We start from the raw sequence: 16,647 nt of genomic DNA on the forward strand, positions 1-16,647 counted from the left end.
TGGATGCATTCAATGAAATCAAGAGGATATTTTGACTTCAGTCCTACATTATATTGAAGGATCTCAATGCACATCAGCCTGCACCTTCTTGATCAAATACTGTACAAATTTTGTGGAAAATATTTGTAAATTTCCCCATGAATATTTCCAGTTCACTGCTTAATGTTGCAAATTCCAGTCTGAGCTCTAGAACCTCATGTAATGAGCAACTGGCATCTGTCACTGTGTCGCATGGTCGGTGGAATAGAAGGTGCGCTTTCACCTCTTAAGGGGAAAGTGTTCATTGTTTACAACCAGTTATGAAAATCATGCTGGAGGTTTCAGTGCTTTGTGATTGAACAGTGAATTGATAAAGCAAACATTCCAATTTTTGATACATAGCTCTGCAGATTTTGATCAATGAGGTGGTGATCTGAAAGGTCTTCCAAGTTCTGGAACAAAGGAGTCCTCTAGGTCGTGGTCAAGCATCGATGCAAGAAGGTCTCATTGAAGGTCGACACAGTAATGAAAACAAGGACATGGATGTAGATTCAAAATGTTTAATGATCTTTCTTCAACAGCCAAGGTTTGTGAAGAATCAGCAAATTCTGAAATCAAGTGTTGCAAGTTCTACTTGTGCAAAGTAGCGTTGGTTCATCATGGAAACCGATTAGGCTAAGCCATTCATATTGTGAGTGTACATGTTTATTCTTCAAGCAACCAGCTATTTGTTTGCAAATGCCCCATGTTCAGCACAAAGCTCAGTATCTTATACCTTAACAGGGCTCGAAATTAACGGTTGCCCGGGTGCCAATGGCGACCTAAAGTGCCCCCGGGCAACCTAAAAGCCCTGCCATTTTGGCAAGCAACCGGGACACCTATCTTTTAATTCTGAGCGGGCCCCCCTCTCTATCTCTCTCTGTGTCACTCTCCGTCTCCGCCGAGACCCTTCTTTAGATTTCCTCTGGTTTTAGTGTTTTTAGTTTAATTTAAAGATACAGCGTAGAAACAGGCCCTTCGGCCCACCGAATCTACGCCGACCACCGATCACCCGTATACTAGTTATATCCCACACATTAGCGACGTAAATCAAGAGTCAAGAGTGCTTTATTCTCTCACGTCCCAGTTAGAACAATGAAATCCTTACTTGCAGCAGCATAACAAAGTATGTAAACATAGTAGGTACACAAAATTGCTGGGGAAACACAGCGGGTGCAGCAGCATCTATGGAGCGAAGGATATGTAAACTATGTAAACATAGTACTCTGTAAACAATTATAAACGAGAAAACAAAACAGTTTATATTTATATATGAATATACAACTATATAAATAAATTATATATATATATATATATATAAAAGGTTTGAAAAAGGTTCCTGCACACCTTTGGAATGTGGAAGGAAACAAGAGCGCCCACGGAAAACCCATGTGATCAAAGGGAAAAGGAGCAAACTCCATACAGACAGCACCCATATTCAGGATCAATTCCGGGTCTCTGGCAATTTTAGGCAGCACCTTTATGGCCAATGTACTGCCCCATAGTCTTGAACTGAATTAAAACATACAGTAGCTGTAAAGGGGGACATAGCGTTACTTAGAGATTTAAGACTGAAAATGGATATATTTTTTTTTAGTATCCAAAGTTATCAACGTATAATTTTTTTGTGTGTTGGAAAATAAAATATAGTGGCACAGCTGGCGGACTTGTTGCCTCACATGCCGGAGATCTGTGTTCGATCCTGTCCTCGGGCACTGTCTGTGTTGAATTTGCACATTCTCCCTGCAAGCGTGTTGATTTCCTCCCACATCCCAAAGACGCATTGGCTTTGTAGCTTAACTTGTCTCTGTAAAATTGCCCCTAAGGTGTAGGGAGTGGGTGCATGTCATTGACGTATATATCATGTCTTGATTGGTGAATATGTTTAGTTTGTGACTTTATTTGAAGCAGAAATAATCAAAGTCAAAGTAAACTTTATTGTCAATTCAAATAATGCAACAAGTAGTTACACAGAGGATTGAAATTGCGTTTCCCCAAAATATGTGAATGCTTCATTGACCATAATTCCGACTGGAAACTACACACTTCGTCCGAGCACATTATCGCACGTGTCATGCAAGCCATCTTAAATGACCACCTAAACTGTCATTTGGCAACCTAAAAAGCTGCCTAGGTTGCCCGGCTGGCAACAGAGAAAAAAAGTTAAGTGAGAGCCCTGCTTAATGTTCTTCAGCTGAGTGCTGAGCCCTGTGAAGGTGTGTCCTGGTCTGTTGTTGTGTGCCATTTTTAGACTAAATTAAAATTGAAGCAATCTTAAAGTAGTACAGCATTCTGTGTTTTGCTCAGACTGCAGCTTAACGATGATGAGGCACGGGAATTGATATGGAAGTTTTTTCTCGGCCTCCAAATCCTTGGGTGCAATATGATAAACATCCCTGAATAAGTACAGCTGGCCAGATATGTTTATCTGACTGTGGGGGTGGGGGTGGGGGTGAGGGTGAGGGAGGGTGGGGGGAGGGTGAGGGGAACTGGGTGGGTGGGGAGTGAGAGGGAAGCAGAGTGAACCATGCAGAGTTTTGTATGCTGTCAGTCATTATTATGCAGTGGGTGTACTGGTTGTACTACATTTTCCGAGCTCAAATGATTTTGTATGTTAGTCTGGTATGCGAGTGCATCTGATCATAAAATACGACCTGCAGCAGCTTCATCCTATATCAACTTCATGTTAGTCTGTATTTACTGGCAAGATTCACTGCATAGCAACAAGGATTGGAACATGCTGCTTTTCATTGCCAGATGTGTGCTAATGAAGATCAGCTAAACCCAGAGTGCAGCTGGGGGCAAAAGAGAGGCTGAGATTAATTTAGTGAGGATAGAACATAGACTAAGGTATAGAATTGTTTTTATTTTGGAGAAACTCAGATCAAAATGATTGCAAGATTTAAAGTTATACAATTTACTCTCAAATAAACAGTAAATGATCATACTTTTCAGTGACGCTTATAGATCAATTGAGATTACATACTGTATGTAAGATCTTAATCAATTAATTAACACCATCTATTTTGATTGGTATGAAATTTCTTAATCTGTATGATTTAGGAATATATAGGTTTATGTAAATTGAAATTATAAAATTGGTCAGTAAGACCAGAGGTGAATCATAAATGCCCTTCTAGGATCAGTAAAATACTTGAGACATAGCCTTCTTAATGAGTACATCACCTCAATAAAAAAAACAGATGGCAGCTTTTGGTCTGAATATCATGTTGCAATATGTGTTAAGTCTGAAAGATTTAGATTTCACTAGACCAAGGGGGACCCGTTGGGTCCTGTCCCTTCAACGCGCGGGGGGGGGGGGGGGGGGGGGGGGGGGGGGGGGGGGTCTGTGGCGTCACATGCACACTAACCAGCCCCCACACACACAAGGGAGGGAGAGGGAAGGGGAGGGGCGAGCGAGCGTGCTGTGAAAAGCGGAGAGATGCCGGGGAGACAGAGAGAGAGCTCTCGTACAGAGCCCAACTCTAGTACAAAGCTCTCGGCTTCTCTCGGGAAACCCAAGTCGAGGCACGAGCGTACTTCGTGTTCAGTGGCTGGGCTGTGGGCGGGGCTGGGTGCTGCGCTGCGGATACCCTCAGGTTATCTCGGGTTCTCTCGGAAAACCCGAGCAGAGGCACGAGCGTACTTCGTGTTCAGCAGCTTTGTAATAGGTGGAGTTTAGAACTACTGGCTACATAGTGGATAATGGTGTGGCTATTATGGGGGACAATTAGTAATGTTTAGAATATTGGAAAGTGAACAATTTATGATCAACACTGGAGGATTGCTATATTCACCTTGGGGATTATGGTAAATTTAAACTGATTATTCCTTTGGGGATTGGGAAAAGTTACGCATAAAATCCTTTAAATGTTTGGGTCCGTGGCTGTGTATAGTATAGGTTTGGATAGAATCCTTGATGAGGTGGGTCTTTTGTGTGGGAAAGATAAAAATGATTGGGACAGGGTGGGAAAATGCAACAAAGATACAAATCAACTACAGTAAACCCTCATTATAACAGATCGTAAGAGCGGAATGGCGTCCATTATTGTCCGCTATAACTGAGTAAAAGATTACCGATTAATAGAGTATGATCGTATAATAGAAACAAAGAACTGCAGATGCGGGTTAATACAAAAGGACACAAAGTGCTGGAGTAACTTAGCATCTCAGGGAGCAACTTTGGGGAACATGGATCGTTGTCATTTCAGGTCGAGATCCTTCTTTAGACACTTGGTCTAGAAATGGGCCTGGAATCCAGGTGAGTTGAGGCGAGATTCGAGCGGAATGCAGGCGAGGGTCAGCGGTGATGGCAACAGGTCCGTCTGCAAGCAGCTAGGAGGCAGTGTGGACTGGTATCGCCAGCCTGGCCTGGAGGTGATAGTCAGTAAGTCCAGCCAGGAAGTGGCCGGGGAGGGGGTGCGGGTCAGGGTGGCGCTGCGGCCCGCCCTCACGGTAAAGGTTGGTATGTCTGTCCATATTAACCAAAATCTGTTATAATGAGGTCCATAATAACAAGGGTTTATTGTATAATCCAATTGAATGACAACATAGGCATGAGAGAATAAATATCCTCTTACTGTTCCTGAGTTCATGGTTAGGGAATTTTGAGCTCCCCATTCCTCGGTTACAAACCGAATGAGGAGAGTGGAGTTCCCTTGGACATAGATGGAGACCAGGAGCTGTGGGTGTCAGCTCGATCCTGCAGCAAAAGGTCAGGTAAAGCCAGATAAGCCTTTATAAGTTCTCTGACAGTTCAGACAGTTCTGTGTTTGGCTCGGTGCCGGGTTAGGAATGAAAGTGGATAATCAATGGCACTTGCCGCGTGGTTTCTTACTGAGGCCGCAGTTTCAGTTCACATTCAATAGTCTCCCTCAGTTGATATTTTGGAACCTGTGGGGGAACATATTAAAAGTATCATCCATGTTATAATGAAGAAAAGCAAATACAAATACAGATTTTCCAACAATTAAGGTCATAAGGAAATAAAGTAGAATTAGGCCATTCGGCCCATCAAGTCTACTCCGCCATTCAATCATGGCTGATCTATCTCTCCCTCCTAACCCCATTCTCCTGCCTTCTCCCAACAACCTCTGACACCTGTACTAATCAAGAATCTATCTATGCCTGCCTTAAAAATATCCACTGACTTTGCCTCTACAGCCTTCTGTGGCAAAGAATTCCACAGATTCTCAACCCTCTGACTAAAGAAATTTCTCCTCATCACCTTCCTAAAAGAACATCCTTTAATTCTGAGGCTATGACCTCTAGTTCTAGATTCTCCTACTAATGGAAACATCCTCTCCACATCCACTCTATCCAAGCCTTTCACTATTCTGTATGTTTCAATGATTCTTCTAAACTCCAGCGAGTACAGGCCCAGTGCTGACAAACGCTCATCATAGGTTAACCTACTCATTCCTGGGATCATTCTTGTAAACTTCCTCCAGACCTTCTCCAGAGCCAGTACGTCCTTCCTCAGATATGATGCCCAAAATTGCTCACAATATTCCAAATGCGGCCTTACCAGCATCTTATTCTGACCAGAATGATAATCTATCTATCTTCTATTATTATATAAAACTGTGTGCCTGCCGGCGTCCGGCGTCCGTCCATCCGCCGGCCGCCTTTCTTCCTTTGATTCCTTGCTACGCCGAAACCAGACGCAGAATCGCTGAGATCTTTTCCATTTCGATAGAGATTTCACTTTTCTTTCAAAGTATCCACCCTTGATTACATTTCGTCATGTTTATGTACACATTTTTAATCAAATCCTTCTCCCCCCCCCCCCCCCCCCCCCCCCAATATTTCAAAAAAAAACTGGCTTCTCACCCATAGAAGCAGCCCCAGCCCCAGCCCCTGCTGAACGTTCCATCGTGTGATGTCACAATGCCCGATGCTCAAAGACATTCTTGCCATAGAGGGAGTACAGAGAAGGTTCACCAGACTGATTCCTGGGATGTCAGTACTTTCATATGAATAAAGACTGGATAGACTCGGCTTGTACTCGCTAGAATTTAAAGATTGAGGGTGGATCTTATAGAAACGTACAAAATTCTTAAGGGGTTGGACAGGCTAGATGCAGGAAGATTGTTCCAGATGTTGGGGAAGTCCAGAACAAGGGGTCACAGTTTAAGGATAAGGGGTAAATCTTTTAGGACCGAGATGAGAAAAACATTTTTCACACAGAGAGTGGTGAATCTCTGGAATTCACTGGCACAGAAGGTAGTTGAGGCCAGTTCATTGGCTATATTTAAGAGGGAGTTAGATGTGGCCCTTGTGGCTAAAGGGATCAGGGGGTATGGAGTGAAGGCAGGTACAGGATACTGTTGGATGATCAGCCATGATCATGTTGAATGGTGGTGCAGGCTCGAAGGGCCGAATGCCATAGAGGGAGTACAGAGAAGGTTCACCAGACTGATTCCTGGGATGTCAGGACTTTCATATGAAGAAAGACTGGATAGACTCGGCTTGTACTCGCTAGATTTTAGAAGATTGAGGGGGGATCTTATAGAAACTCCTGATTACATTTTGTCGTGTTTATGTACACATTTTTAATCAAATCCCTCTCCCCCCCCATATAAAAAAAAAAACTGGCATCTCACCCATAGAAGCAGCCCCAGCCCCAGCCCCTGTTGAACGTTCCATCGTGTGATGTCACAATGCCCAATGTTCACATATGCCCAATCGGAATGGATCCATTTACATATGCCTTTGCAGGAGCACAAGCACCTGGTGAACGTTCCATCGTGTGATGTCACAATGCCCAAAGCCCAAAGACATTCTTGCCATAGAGGGAGTACAGAGAAGGTTCACCAGACTGATTCCTGGGATGTCAGGACTTTCATATGAAGAAAGACTGGATAGACTCGGCTTGTACTCGCTAGAATTTAGAAGATTGAGGGCGGATCTTATAGAAACGTACAAAATTCTTAAGGGGTTGGAAAGGCTAGATGCAGGAAGATTGTTCCAGATGTTGGGGAAGTCCAGAACAAGGGGTCACAGTTTAAAGATAAGGGGGAAATCCTTTAGGACAGAGATGAGAAAAACATTTTTCACACAGAGAGTGGTGAATCTCTGGAATTCTCTGCAACAGAAGGTAGTTGAGGCCAGTTCATTGGCTATATTTAAGAGGGAGTTAGATGTGGCCCTTGTGGCTAAAGGGATCAGGGTGTATGGAGAGAAGGCAGGTACAGGATACTGAGTTGGATGATCAGCCATTATCATATTGAATGGTGGTGCAGGCTCGAAGGGCCGAATGGCCTACTCCTGCACTTAATTTCTATGTTTCCCTCTCCTCACCCCTCTCCCTCTCCCACCCATCCCTCTCCCCCACCCCCCTTCCCTCTCTACCCCACCCCCTTCCCTCTCTCCAACCGCCCCCTTCCTCCTACCCCTCTGTCCCTCTTCCATCACTCCCCCTACCCCTCTCCTCCTCCCTCCCCACTCTTCCACCTCTCCCCCTTCCCCCTCCACTCTCCCTCCCCACTCTTTCCCCTCTCTCCCCCCACCCCTCTCCCCCTCCCTCCCTCCTCCCCTCACTCCCCATCCCCCCCTCCCCCACATCTCTCTCCCCATCCCCCTCTCTCACCCCCTACCCCGCTCTCCTATCCCTCCAAAATCTGTCCCTCCAAAATCTGTCCCCACCGGTGTGTTTGGGGGGTGGTTAATGTGAGTGTGGTGCCGCAGCCCCCCCCCCCCCCCCCCCCGCAAACGCCATTGGGTAAACAGACCCAACGGGTCTGCACTTGGTCTAGTTGTTATATAAAAGTCTGTGGCTGCCGCCTGCCGTCCGTCGTCCATCCGGCTGCCTTTCTGCCTTTTGATTCGTTCCATCGTGTGATGTCACAATGCCCAATGCTCACAGATGTCCAATCGGAATGGAATCATTTACATATGCCTTTGCACCAGCCCCAGCACCAGCCAGATTCCCACCCCACAACCGTGCTTTGGAGGAACAGACCCAATAGACCCAGGTGGTTAGTGTGATGCCGCACCCCCCGCCCCACCCGCAGCCTGTGTCGAAGCGCGTCATCACATGTGTGGGAATAGAGAAAGAGGATTGGGGGTGAAAGGGAATGGGGAACAGATGGACTGTCCCTACCCCTCCCCCTTCCACTCTCCCTCCCCACTATTTCCCCTCTCTCCCCCCACCCCTCTCCCCCTCCCTCCACACTCTTACCGCTCCCTCCCCTACCACATCCCTCACCCCCCCTCCCCCATACCTCTCTCCCCTCCCCCATCCCTCTCTCCCCCTCCCCATCCCTCTCTCCATCTCCCTCTCCTCACCCCTCTCCTCACCTCTCTCCATCTCCCTCTCCTCACCCCTCTCCCTCTCCTCCCCCTCCTCCTCCCACCCCCTTCCCTCTCCCGCCTTCCGTCCCCAACCCCCTTCCCTCTCTCCCCCACCCCCCGCTGCCCACCCCCTTCCCTCTCCCACCCCTTTCCCTCTCTCCCCCACCCCCTTCCCCCACCCATCTCCCCCTCCCTCCACACACTTACACCTCCTTCCCCTACCCCATCTCCCTCCTCCCCTCCCTCCCCATCCCTCCCTCCCCTCCCCCACACCTCTCTCCCCCTCCCCATCCCTCTCTCCGATCTTTCACACTCGTACATGAGGTAACATGGAAAGGGGTTTCCCGCAATCCCCTAGCACTGGGGAATGGAAATCGTATAGGCCCCAGAAGATGGTGGAATGACAGGATGATGGCATTTGGGAGACGAGCAGATTGGGAGCTGCTGTTGAGAACATTGAGAAGGTTGTGAGGGCTTCTATTGGTGTGGCAGAGAGGGGGAGGTAGACCAGGGATAGGATAGAGGTGGTTGCTGGTGAAGGACAGAGGGAGACTGAGAAGGGACCAGGTAGTAGCAGCGATCCACTTGAACTAATTTAGTACACTGCGTTCAGTGTACACCATACACTGGAGAGGCTAAATCTGGATCCAGTGACTATGTGTGGAGCACCTTCATTTGCAGAGTGAACCAGAGTTTCCTGTCAGATCTCACTTTATTTCTCCTTTCCATTCCCAGTCTTGCCACCCTGTTCTAGGCCTCCTACACTGCTTCAACAAAGCGTAATCATGCTGGAAGAACATCATCTCATCTTCCATCCAGGCATGTTGCAGACCTCAAAACTAGACATTCATTTCAACAATTTTGGAAACTGGCCTCTCCAACTTCCACCAGACACAGGCAGTTTTGATGAAAGGCTATCGACTTGGAATTTTAATAATGTCTCCCACTCTGCGGATGCTACTTGACCTGGGGTGCTGCATTTTGGGAAGTCTAACATGGGCAGGATCTACATAGAGAATTGTAGGGCTCTGGGGAGTGTTGTAGAGCAGAGGGATCTAGGACTGCAGGTGCATGGTTCCTTGAAGGCCCCATAGCAGAAGCCTCCACGTCGCGGGGCTGGAAAAGAAGTATCCCGAGATAATTCTGCTACTACCATCATCGATTGCAACAAGTGATGGCTCCCACTGATTGTCGTCGGAAGCTTGCGTCCTTTGCAGGACGGACGATGACAGCGATGTCAACATTTGAAACATGGAAGATGGACACGAAAGAAGAAGTTCCTTGAAGGTCGAGTTGTAGGTAGATCGGGAGGTCAAAAAGGCTTTTGGCACATTGGCCTTCATCAGTCAGAGTATTGAGTATAGAAGTTGGAAGGTCAGGTTGCAGTTGTATAAGACATTGGTGAGGCCGCATTTAGAGTATTGTGTTCAGTTCTGGGCACCATGTTATCGGAAATATATTGTCAAGCTGGAAAGGGTACAGGGAAGCTTTACGAGGATGGTGTCAGGACTAGAGGGTCTGAGCTATAGGGAGAGGTTGAGTAGGCTGGGACTCTATTCCTTGGAGCGCAGGAGGATGAGAGGTGATCTTATAGAGGTGTATAAAATCATGAGAGGAATAGATCGGGTAGACGCACAGTCTCTTGCCCAGAGCAGGTGAATCAAGGACCAGAGGACACAGGTTTAAGGTGAAGGGGAAAATATTTATTAGGAATCTGAGGGGTAACTTTTTCACACAAAAGGTGGTGAGTGTATGGAATAAGCTGCCAGAGGAAGTAGTTGAGGCAGGGACTATCCCAATATTTAAAAAACAGTTAGACAGGCACATAGATAGGACAGGTTTGGAGGGATAAAGGAGAGGCCATTTAAACCTGAGATGAGAAAAAATGTTTTCACCCAGAGAGTTGTGAATTTGTGGAATTCTCTGCCACAGAAGGCAGTGGAGGCCAATTCACTGGATGAATTTAAAAGAGAGTTAGATAGAGTTCTTGGGGCTAGCGGAATCAAGGGGAGAAGGCAGGCACGGGTTACTGATTGTGGATGATCAGTCATGATCACAATGAATGGCGGTACTGACTCGAAGGGCCGAATGGCCTCCCCCTGCACCTATTTTCTATGTTTCTATGATATGGACCAAACGCGGGCAGGTGGGACCAGTGTAGCTGGGACATGTTGGCCGGCCGGCATGGGCATGTTGGGCCGAAGGGCCTGCTTCCACACTGTATCACTCTATGACTCGATGACTCTATGGTGGATTGGTGGATATCACAGAATTCACTCTATGGTTCAATGGTGCTTTATTTGTTATGTCAAGCCAGCACTGCCATTCAATATGATCATGGCTGATCTAAATTCAGTACTCGTTTATGCTTTTTCCCCATATGCCTTGATTCCTTTAGCCATGAGTTAAATCTCCCCTAACTCTCTTTAAAACATCCAGTGAATTGGCCTCCACTGCCTTCTGCGGCAGAGAATTCCACAAATTCACAACTCTCTGGGTGAAAACGTTTTTGCTCATCTCAGTCCTAAATGGCCTACCAGTTAATCTTAAATTATGACCCCTGGTTCTGGACTCCGCAACATTGGGAACATTTTTCCTGCAATCTCACACCTTTTGTCTTTTCATCTCTGGCCTATGTCCAAATATCTGAAAAAAAACTATCCAGACCTAGCCTATCTAAAAAGCCCCTATCTTCCTATCACTCGCTTGGCTTTGTCCTGCCACATCTCTCTTCCCACAACCCCGCCCACCCACCACAATCAGTCTGAGGAAGTGTCCAGAACTGAAACGTCACCTATCCAAGTTCTCTGGAGATGCTGCCTGACCCATTGAGTTACTCTGCCACTTTGTATCTTTCTTTGGAAACCAGCGTCTGCAGTTTCTTGTTTCTTAAAATGGATCTCCAACTTAAATACATATTATTCCTTAACATTTTCAGCTGTCGGAAACTATTGGTTCTTTTTCAGGATTATTCCTGTTGTGCATACCTTCCCAGAGGCGGTCATGGGGAAATCCTTTATAAACACAATGTATCGTGGGATCTTGAAGTGGGAGATCTGTGAGAGATAAAGAGATTAGACAATTCAAAGACACTGGTTTGAAGTGGGAACCTTGGTGAAATTTCCCTGCAGTGAATGTCAGCCTTTGCCATCTACACAATCGCCCCACACCAGGCAAATTCCTCTTGTTCGCTGCTGTCCAGCTGCTCCACAGAATAGGTGTCACAATTTGAAAGTCATGACCTTTATTCAGATACAGACCAATGTCAACCTTTTAGCATCCTAACCACAAGGTTCCTAGATCGTCAAATCCTCTGAAATTTGTGAGACTTTTTAAAGAGATAGCATCTCCCTTTACAAGGAACAAGGAAGTTGCTTCTGAACTTGAAAGGGTGAATTTCCTGAGTCTCCACAGCCAATGGAATCCTCACTGGGTAGAAATGTTAGTTGGAAATACTGGAACTTGGGGTTCTCCTGATTCAACTTATATGGCTGGAAAGTCCTGAACAATTGTTTACCAATGCCTTGGCCTCCATGTCTGCAATCAATCAATCTGTCTCATCCTTTTCTTCCTTTGTTGTTGTTTAGTGTTAAATGTATGTTTTAGTGTTATTTAGCTTTGTTTTATGTGGGGGGTTGGGTTGGGGGAAACTTTTTTTAATCTCTCACCTCGATGGAGATTGTCGGGACTGGACTATTGATGCCTTCCCTCACAGTGGGAAACCATTGTGGGGGGATGTTTTTATATTTACTGTTAAATTCTTGATGTTGTGTCTTATCTTTATTTGTGTGCTGCAATGGCAAGTCAAATTTCACTACACCAATTGGCGTATGTGATAATAAATGTCCTTTGTATCCTTTTGTATCCTTTGTATTGTTTGTATCCTTTGAGATTCAATTTTTTTCCGTATCGTATCTCCGTCCACAGTTGTGGCCTAACATCGAGGAGCTGGCAGCCTCTTGCTGGGGATCGACTTTGGGAGCTCTAACCGTGGGAGCCTGTAGGACTTAACATCGTGGAACTGGCGGTCCCAGTTGGGGATCGACCTTGGTGCTCCATTGGTATGACTGTATGGTAAATCGAATTCCACTGTACCTTAATTTGTACACGTGACAATAAAATACCTTTGAACCTTTGCATCCTGTCGAGGCTGACAGAAGCATCAACTATCTCTGACAATGCACCCTAATAGTCCTCTATATCTATCAGGAATGCACAGTGGTGAAAGATGTAGCAGGGATTTCATCATTAAGATTTTCAACTGCTGTATGAGTATGGGAGTCTGCAAACGTACGTACCTTTCCTTTGCAGAAGGTCTTAAGCTCCTCAGCTGTGCACTCGATTCCATCCTGCACTTTCACACAGGCACAGACCTCCTCACCCATCTTGTCATCATGAACTCCAATCACCTGCCAACGGAAAGCAGAGATAGACTCCATCAATCAGTCGCGGTCTCTGTGGATCTCCAACCAATTTACCAAACTGTCAGATCAAGTGGTTTGCAAAGTGCACGACCCTGTCACACCTTCATAGCTTTCTCCTCAGTGGTCGATCGGCTCAAGAGAATGGCTATCTTCCATTGTTAGCTTCCAGTAAAGCCTCTATTTACTGCTTTGTCACACCCTTACTGGGAAGGACAAGTAAGGTGCATAGTGATGTTCCCTCTATATAGTGATAACACCACATCTTGGCTGTAGTGTTAGAATGACACCACCGATACCAATCCAGTTTTAACCCAGATCTGAGTGAAATTAGTTGGAGCTTGTTGGCCTACCTTGTTCATGCTGACTGTAATGCCTATCTATACAAATCCTATTTGCCTGTGGGAGTGTCACGTTGCAGCTCAACAAAACATTGGTTAGGCTGAACTTGGAGGTCTTCTCCTGTGCTAATTCTTTGATAAAGCTGCTGAATCATCCCACTGCTCTGTTCTTTCCCTATAGGTCTACATTTATAGTACAACACAGGCCTTTGGCCCACAATGTCCGTGTTGAACATGATGCCAAATTAAACTAACTCCATCTATCGCACATGATCCATATCACCCCATTTGCAGCACACCAATGCAAATATAAAGAAAGCACATCAGCGCCTCTACTTCCTGAGAAGATTACAGAGAGTCGGTATGTCAAAGAGGACTCTCTCGAACTTCGACAGGTGCACAATAGAGAGCATGCTGACTGGTTGCATCGTGGCTTGGTTCGGCAACTTCAGCGTCCAGGAGTGGAAAAGAATGCAGAAAGTTGTGACCACTGCCCAGTCCATCATCGGCTCTGACCTTCCCACCATCGAAGGGATCTATCGCAGTCGCTGCCTCAAAAAGGCAGCCAACATCATCAAGGACCCACACCATCCTGGCCACGCACTCATCTCTCCGCTACCATCGGGTGAAAGTACAGGAGCCTGAAAACTGGTACATCCAGGTTCAGGAACAGCTTCTTCCCCACAGCCAATCAGGCTATTAAACTCGCCAACAAACAGACTCTGAACTGTAACAGCCTTTTGCACTTTATCTGTTTATTTATTTGCATATTGAATTGAACTGAACTATTCTGTATTTATGCTTACAATATTCTGTTGTGCTGCAGCAAGCAAGAATTTCATTGTCCTATCTGGGACACATGACAATAAACTCTCTTGACTTGACTCTTCACGTGCCTGTCTAAATGCTACTATTGTGTCTGCTTCCACTATCGCACGCTTCAGGTACCAACCACACTCTGCACATCATCTTTAAACTTTCCTTCTCTCACCGTAGGGCTGCACTCTCTAGTATTTGACATTTCTACCCTTGGAAAAAGTCTCTGACTACCTACCCTAATTATGCCCTATAATTTTATAAATTTCTATCAGGTCTCCCCTCAGCATCCAACACTCCAGAGAAAACAATCTAAGTTTGTCCAACCTCTGCTACTACTCTCTAATCCAGGCAGCATCCTGGTGAACCCCTTCTGCACCCTCTCCAAAGCCTCCACATTCTTCCTGTAATAGGGCTACCAGAACTACACACAATGCTCCAAATACGCTGAATCAAAGTTTTATAAAGTTGCAACATGAGTTCCTGACTCATATACTCAATGCCCAACCAATGAAGGAAAGCATGCTGTACGCCTTCTTTACCGCACTATTTATTTATGTTGGTGCTTTCAGAGAGCTATTGACGGACCACAAGATCTCTCTATACATCAATGTTCTTAAGCGTACACTTACCCCTTTTATTTGACCTCCCAAAGTGTTACACCTCACACTTTTTTGGATTAAACTAAATTTGCCATTTCTCCATCCACATCTGTAACTGATCTCTGTCTTCCTGTATCCTTTGACAGCCTTCTCTACAATCCTCACCTCCACCAATTCTGCAAACTTACCAATCAGCCCATCTAAATCTGCGCCTGATTTATATAAAAATCAACAGGGTTCCCAGTACTGATTCCTGTGGAACATCACTGATCACAGATCTCCAGTCAAAATAATACCCCTCCATCACTATCCTCTCTCTTCAAGCTAATTTTAAAGCTAATCTACCAAGTCACCATGGATCCATGTATCTTAATCTTCTGGATCAGCCTTCCATGATGGTTAATAATTTTAATCATCAAGAGTTAATCTAATTTCCTTGGAATGTTACGACTGGTTCTTCAAACCACCAGGTCGTAACATGCTGCGTAAAAAGGCTTTGTTTCCTCTCTGGCTCTTTTGCCTTCGATCTGTGTTCTCCAGCTGTTGATATCCTGCAATAGAAAGTAGTTATTCTGTACTAACTATTCTGTACTAACTATAAGAAAATCTATCATTTCTTTGATCTTTTATCAAATGAGAACACTTAAGTTTCACAAATCTCGTCACGTGTTGTCATTCCAGGTACCATTCTTCTAGATCCCCTTTACACCATCTCCGAGATTCAAAACAATTAAATCTTAAATTACTCGAGAACTGGACACAAACGCCAGATGAGACCCTACTCCTGGTATAAATTTTATAATTGCTTTCCTGTCATTGTATTCCTTACCTCTACAGAGCCCACGTGAACAGAGAAAGCAGCCAACAATTCATCGCCTCCAGTGGTTGCTTTCTTCTTTGGCTGTCCTTGATAAGGTTGTTTGATGATCAGGAGCTCAAACGTTCTGTTCCTGAACCTCCATTATGCAAAGTCCGCATTACTTTTCTTTAGTCTGACTGCCATTATAAAGTCTGTATTGACATCAGCATCTGCACTGTTCTCATTCACTCTACCTTTCTCATCAAAGAATTCAATCAAGATAGTTAAACATTAAATGTTTATTAAGTGTATTAAATCCCTGCAGAATGTTATTCATTAATCCATAACTATGTACTAGCAGTTGCTTTTCTGATGCCTGTGTAACATCTGGGGGGCTACAGAGACCAGCTGTGGAGCAGCTGATGCTGTGCATGCTCCACACAAACACACTTATCAATTGACCTTCCTGAGACTTACATGCACCTCCTGAACTTTGGGATGAGTGTGCAAAAACGTTTCCACCTCCGCAGGGTAAATGTTCTCTCCTCCACGGATGACCATGTCTTTAATTCGGCCTACGATCCTACAGTATCCGTACGAGTCAAGTGAGGCAATATCGCTGAAAATGCAGAACCATTGAATTAACATTATATTCATCCAATTCTGACCTGAGAGGCATCAGTAAGTAGAAATGATAGTTAGTTAAAACATAGAACAGTACGTCACGAAAACAGGCCCTTCAGACCACAATGTCTGTGCCATAGTCCTCCAATCCCTATCAACGTTCTGTAGGTTACCAGGGTCAGGGTTAGAGTCATAGAATCATGCACTTGGTGACTGTAGGATGTCCATGCCATAAGCATACAGGAGGGCAGGGTTCGGTTGGCCATGCATTTTGTGTTGAGTCTGAGATCCTGATCTTCAAACGCCAATTTCAAGACCAGCCAAAGACTACCAACCACCGGAAGCAATGGTGAATTCATCGTTGACGTCTGCCTTCTCTGTGCACGTGATCCATATTTTCCAGTGTCTTGTCATGGACCTTTATTATTGCATGTTGATGTGGTACTTTGGGGACTGGTTGGCAGAGGACCTACGCTCTGTCGATGTTAAATATAAGGCTAGTCCCCTTTAAAGCTGCAGTTAATGAGTGAACAATGGCCACAAGGAAATCACTAAAAAAGACACAAAGTGCTGGAGTAACTCAGCGGGTCAGGAAGCATCTCCCGAGACCATGAATAGGTCACATTTCAGGTCAGGACCTGACTGACAATCACTGAAGAAGGATCTTGACAAGAGGTGTCACCTATCCATGGTCACCAAAGATGCTACCTGACCCACTGTGTTACTCTAGC

General features: G+C 45.4%; 1 protein-coding gene across 1 annotated transcript in view; it reads right to left on the minus strand.

The window, feature by feature from the left end:
• Nucleotides 1–2,864: 2,864 nt before the first annotated feature.
• acsf2 (acyl-CoA synthetase family member 2) overlaps nucleotides 2,865–16,647 on the minus strand; it is a 79,443-nt gene continuing 65,660 nt past the window's right edge. Inside the window, exons 12-15 of the mRNA XM_033044459.1 lie at nucleotides 15,770–15,911; nucleotides 12,612–12,722; nucleotides 11,301–11,369; nucleotides 2,865–4,911 (exon numbers count right to left, since the gene is read on the minus strand). Of these exons, the coding sequence (XP_032900350.1) occupies nucleotides 4,852–4,911; nucleotides 11,301–11,369; nucleotides 12,612–12,722; nucleotides 15,770–15,911 (382 nt within the window). The 3' untranslated portion in view covers nucleotides 2,865–4,851. The remainder of the gene's footprint in view (nucleotides 4,912–11,300; nucleotides 11,370–12,611; nucleotides 12,723–15,769; nucleotides 15,912–16,647) is intronic.

Source organism: Amblyraja radiata, chromosome 26 (genome assembly GCF_010909765.2).
Source record: "Amblyraja radiata isolate CabotCenter1 chromosome 26, sAmbRad1.1.pri, whole genome shotgun sequence".
Taxonomy (NCBI): domain Eukaryota; kingdom Metazoa; phylum Chordata; class Chondrichthyes; order Rajiformes; family Rajidae; genus Amblyraja; species Amblyraja radiata.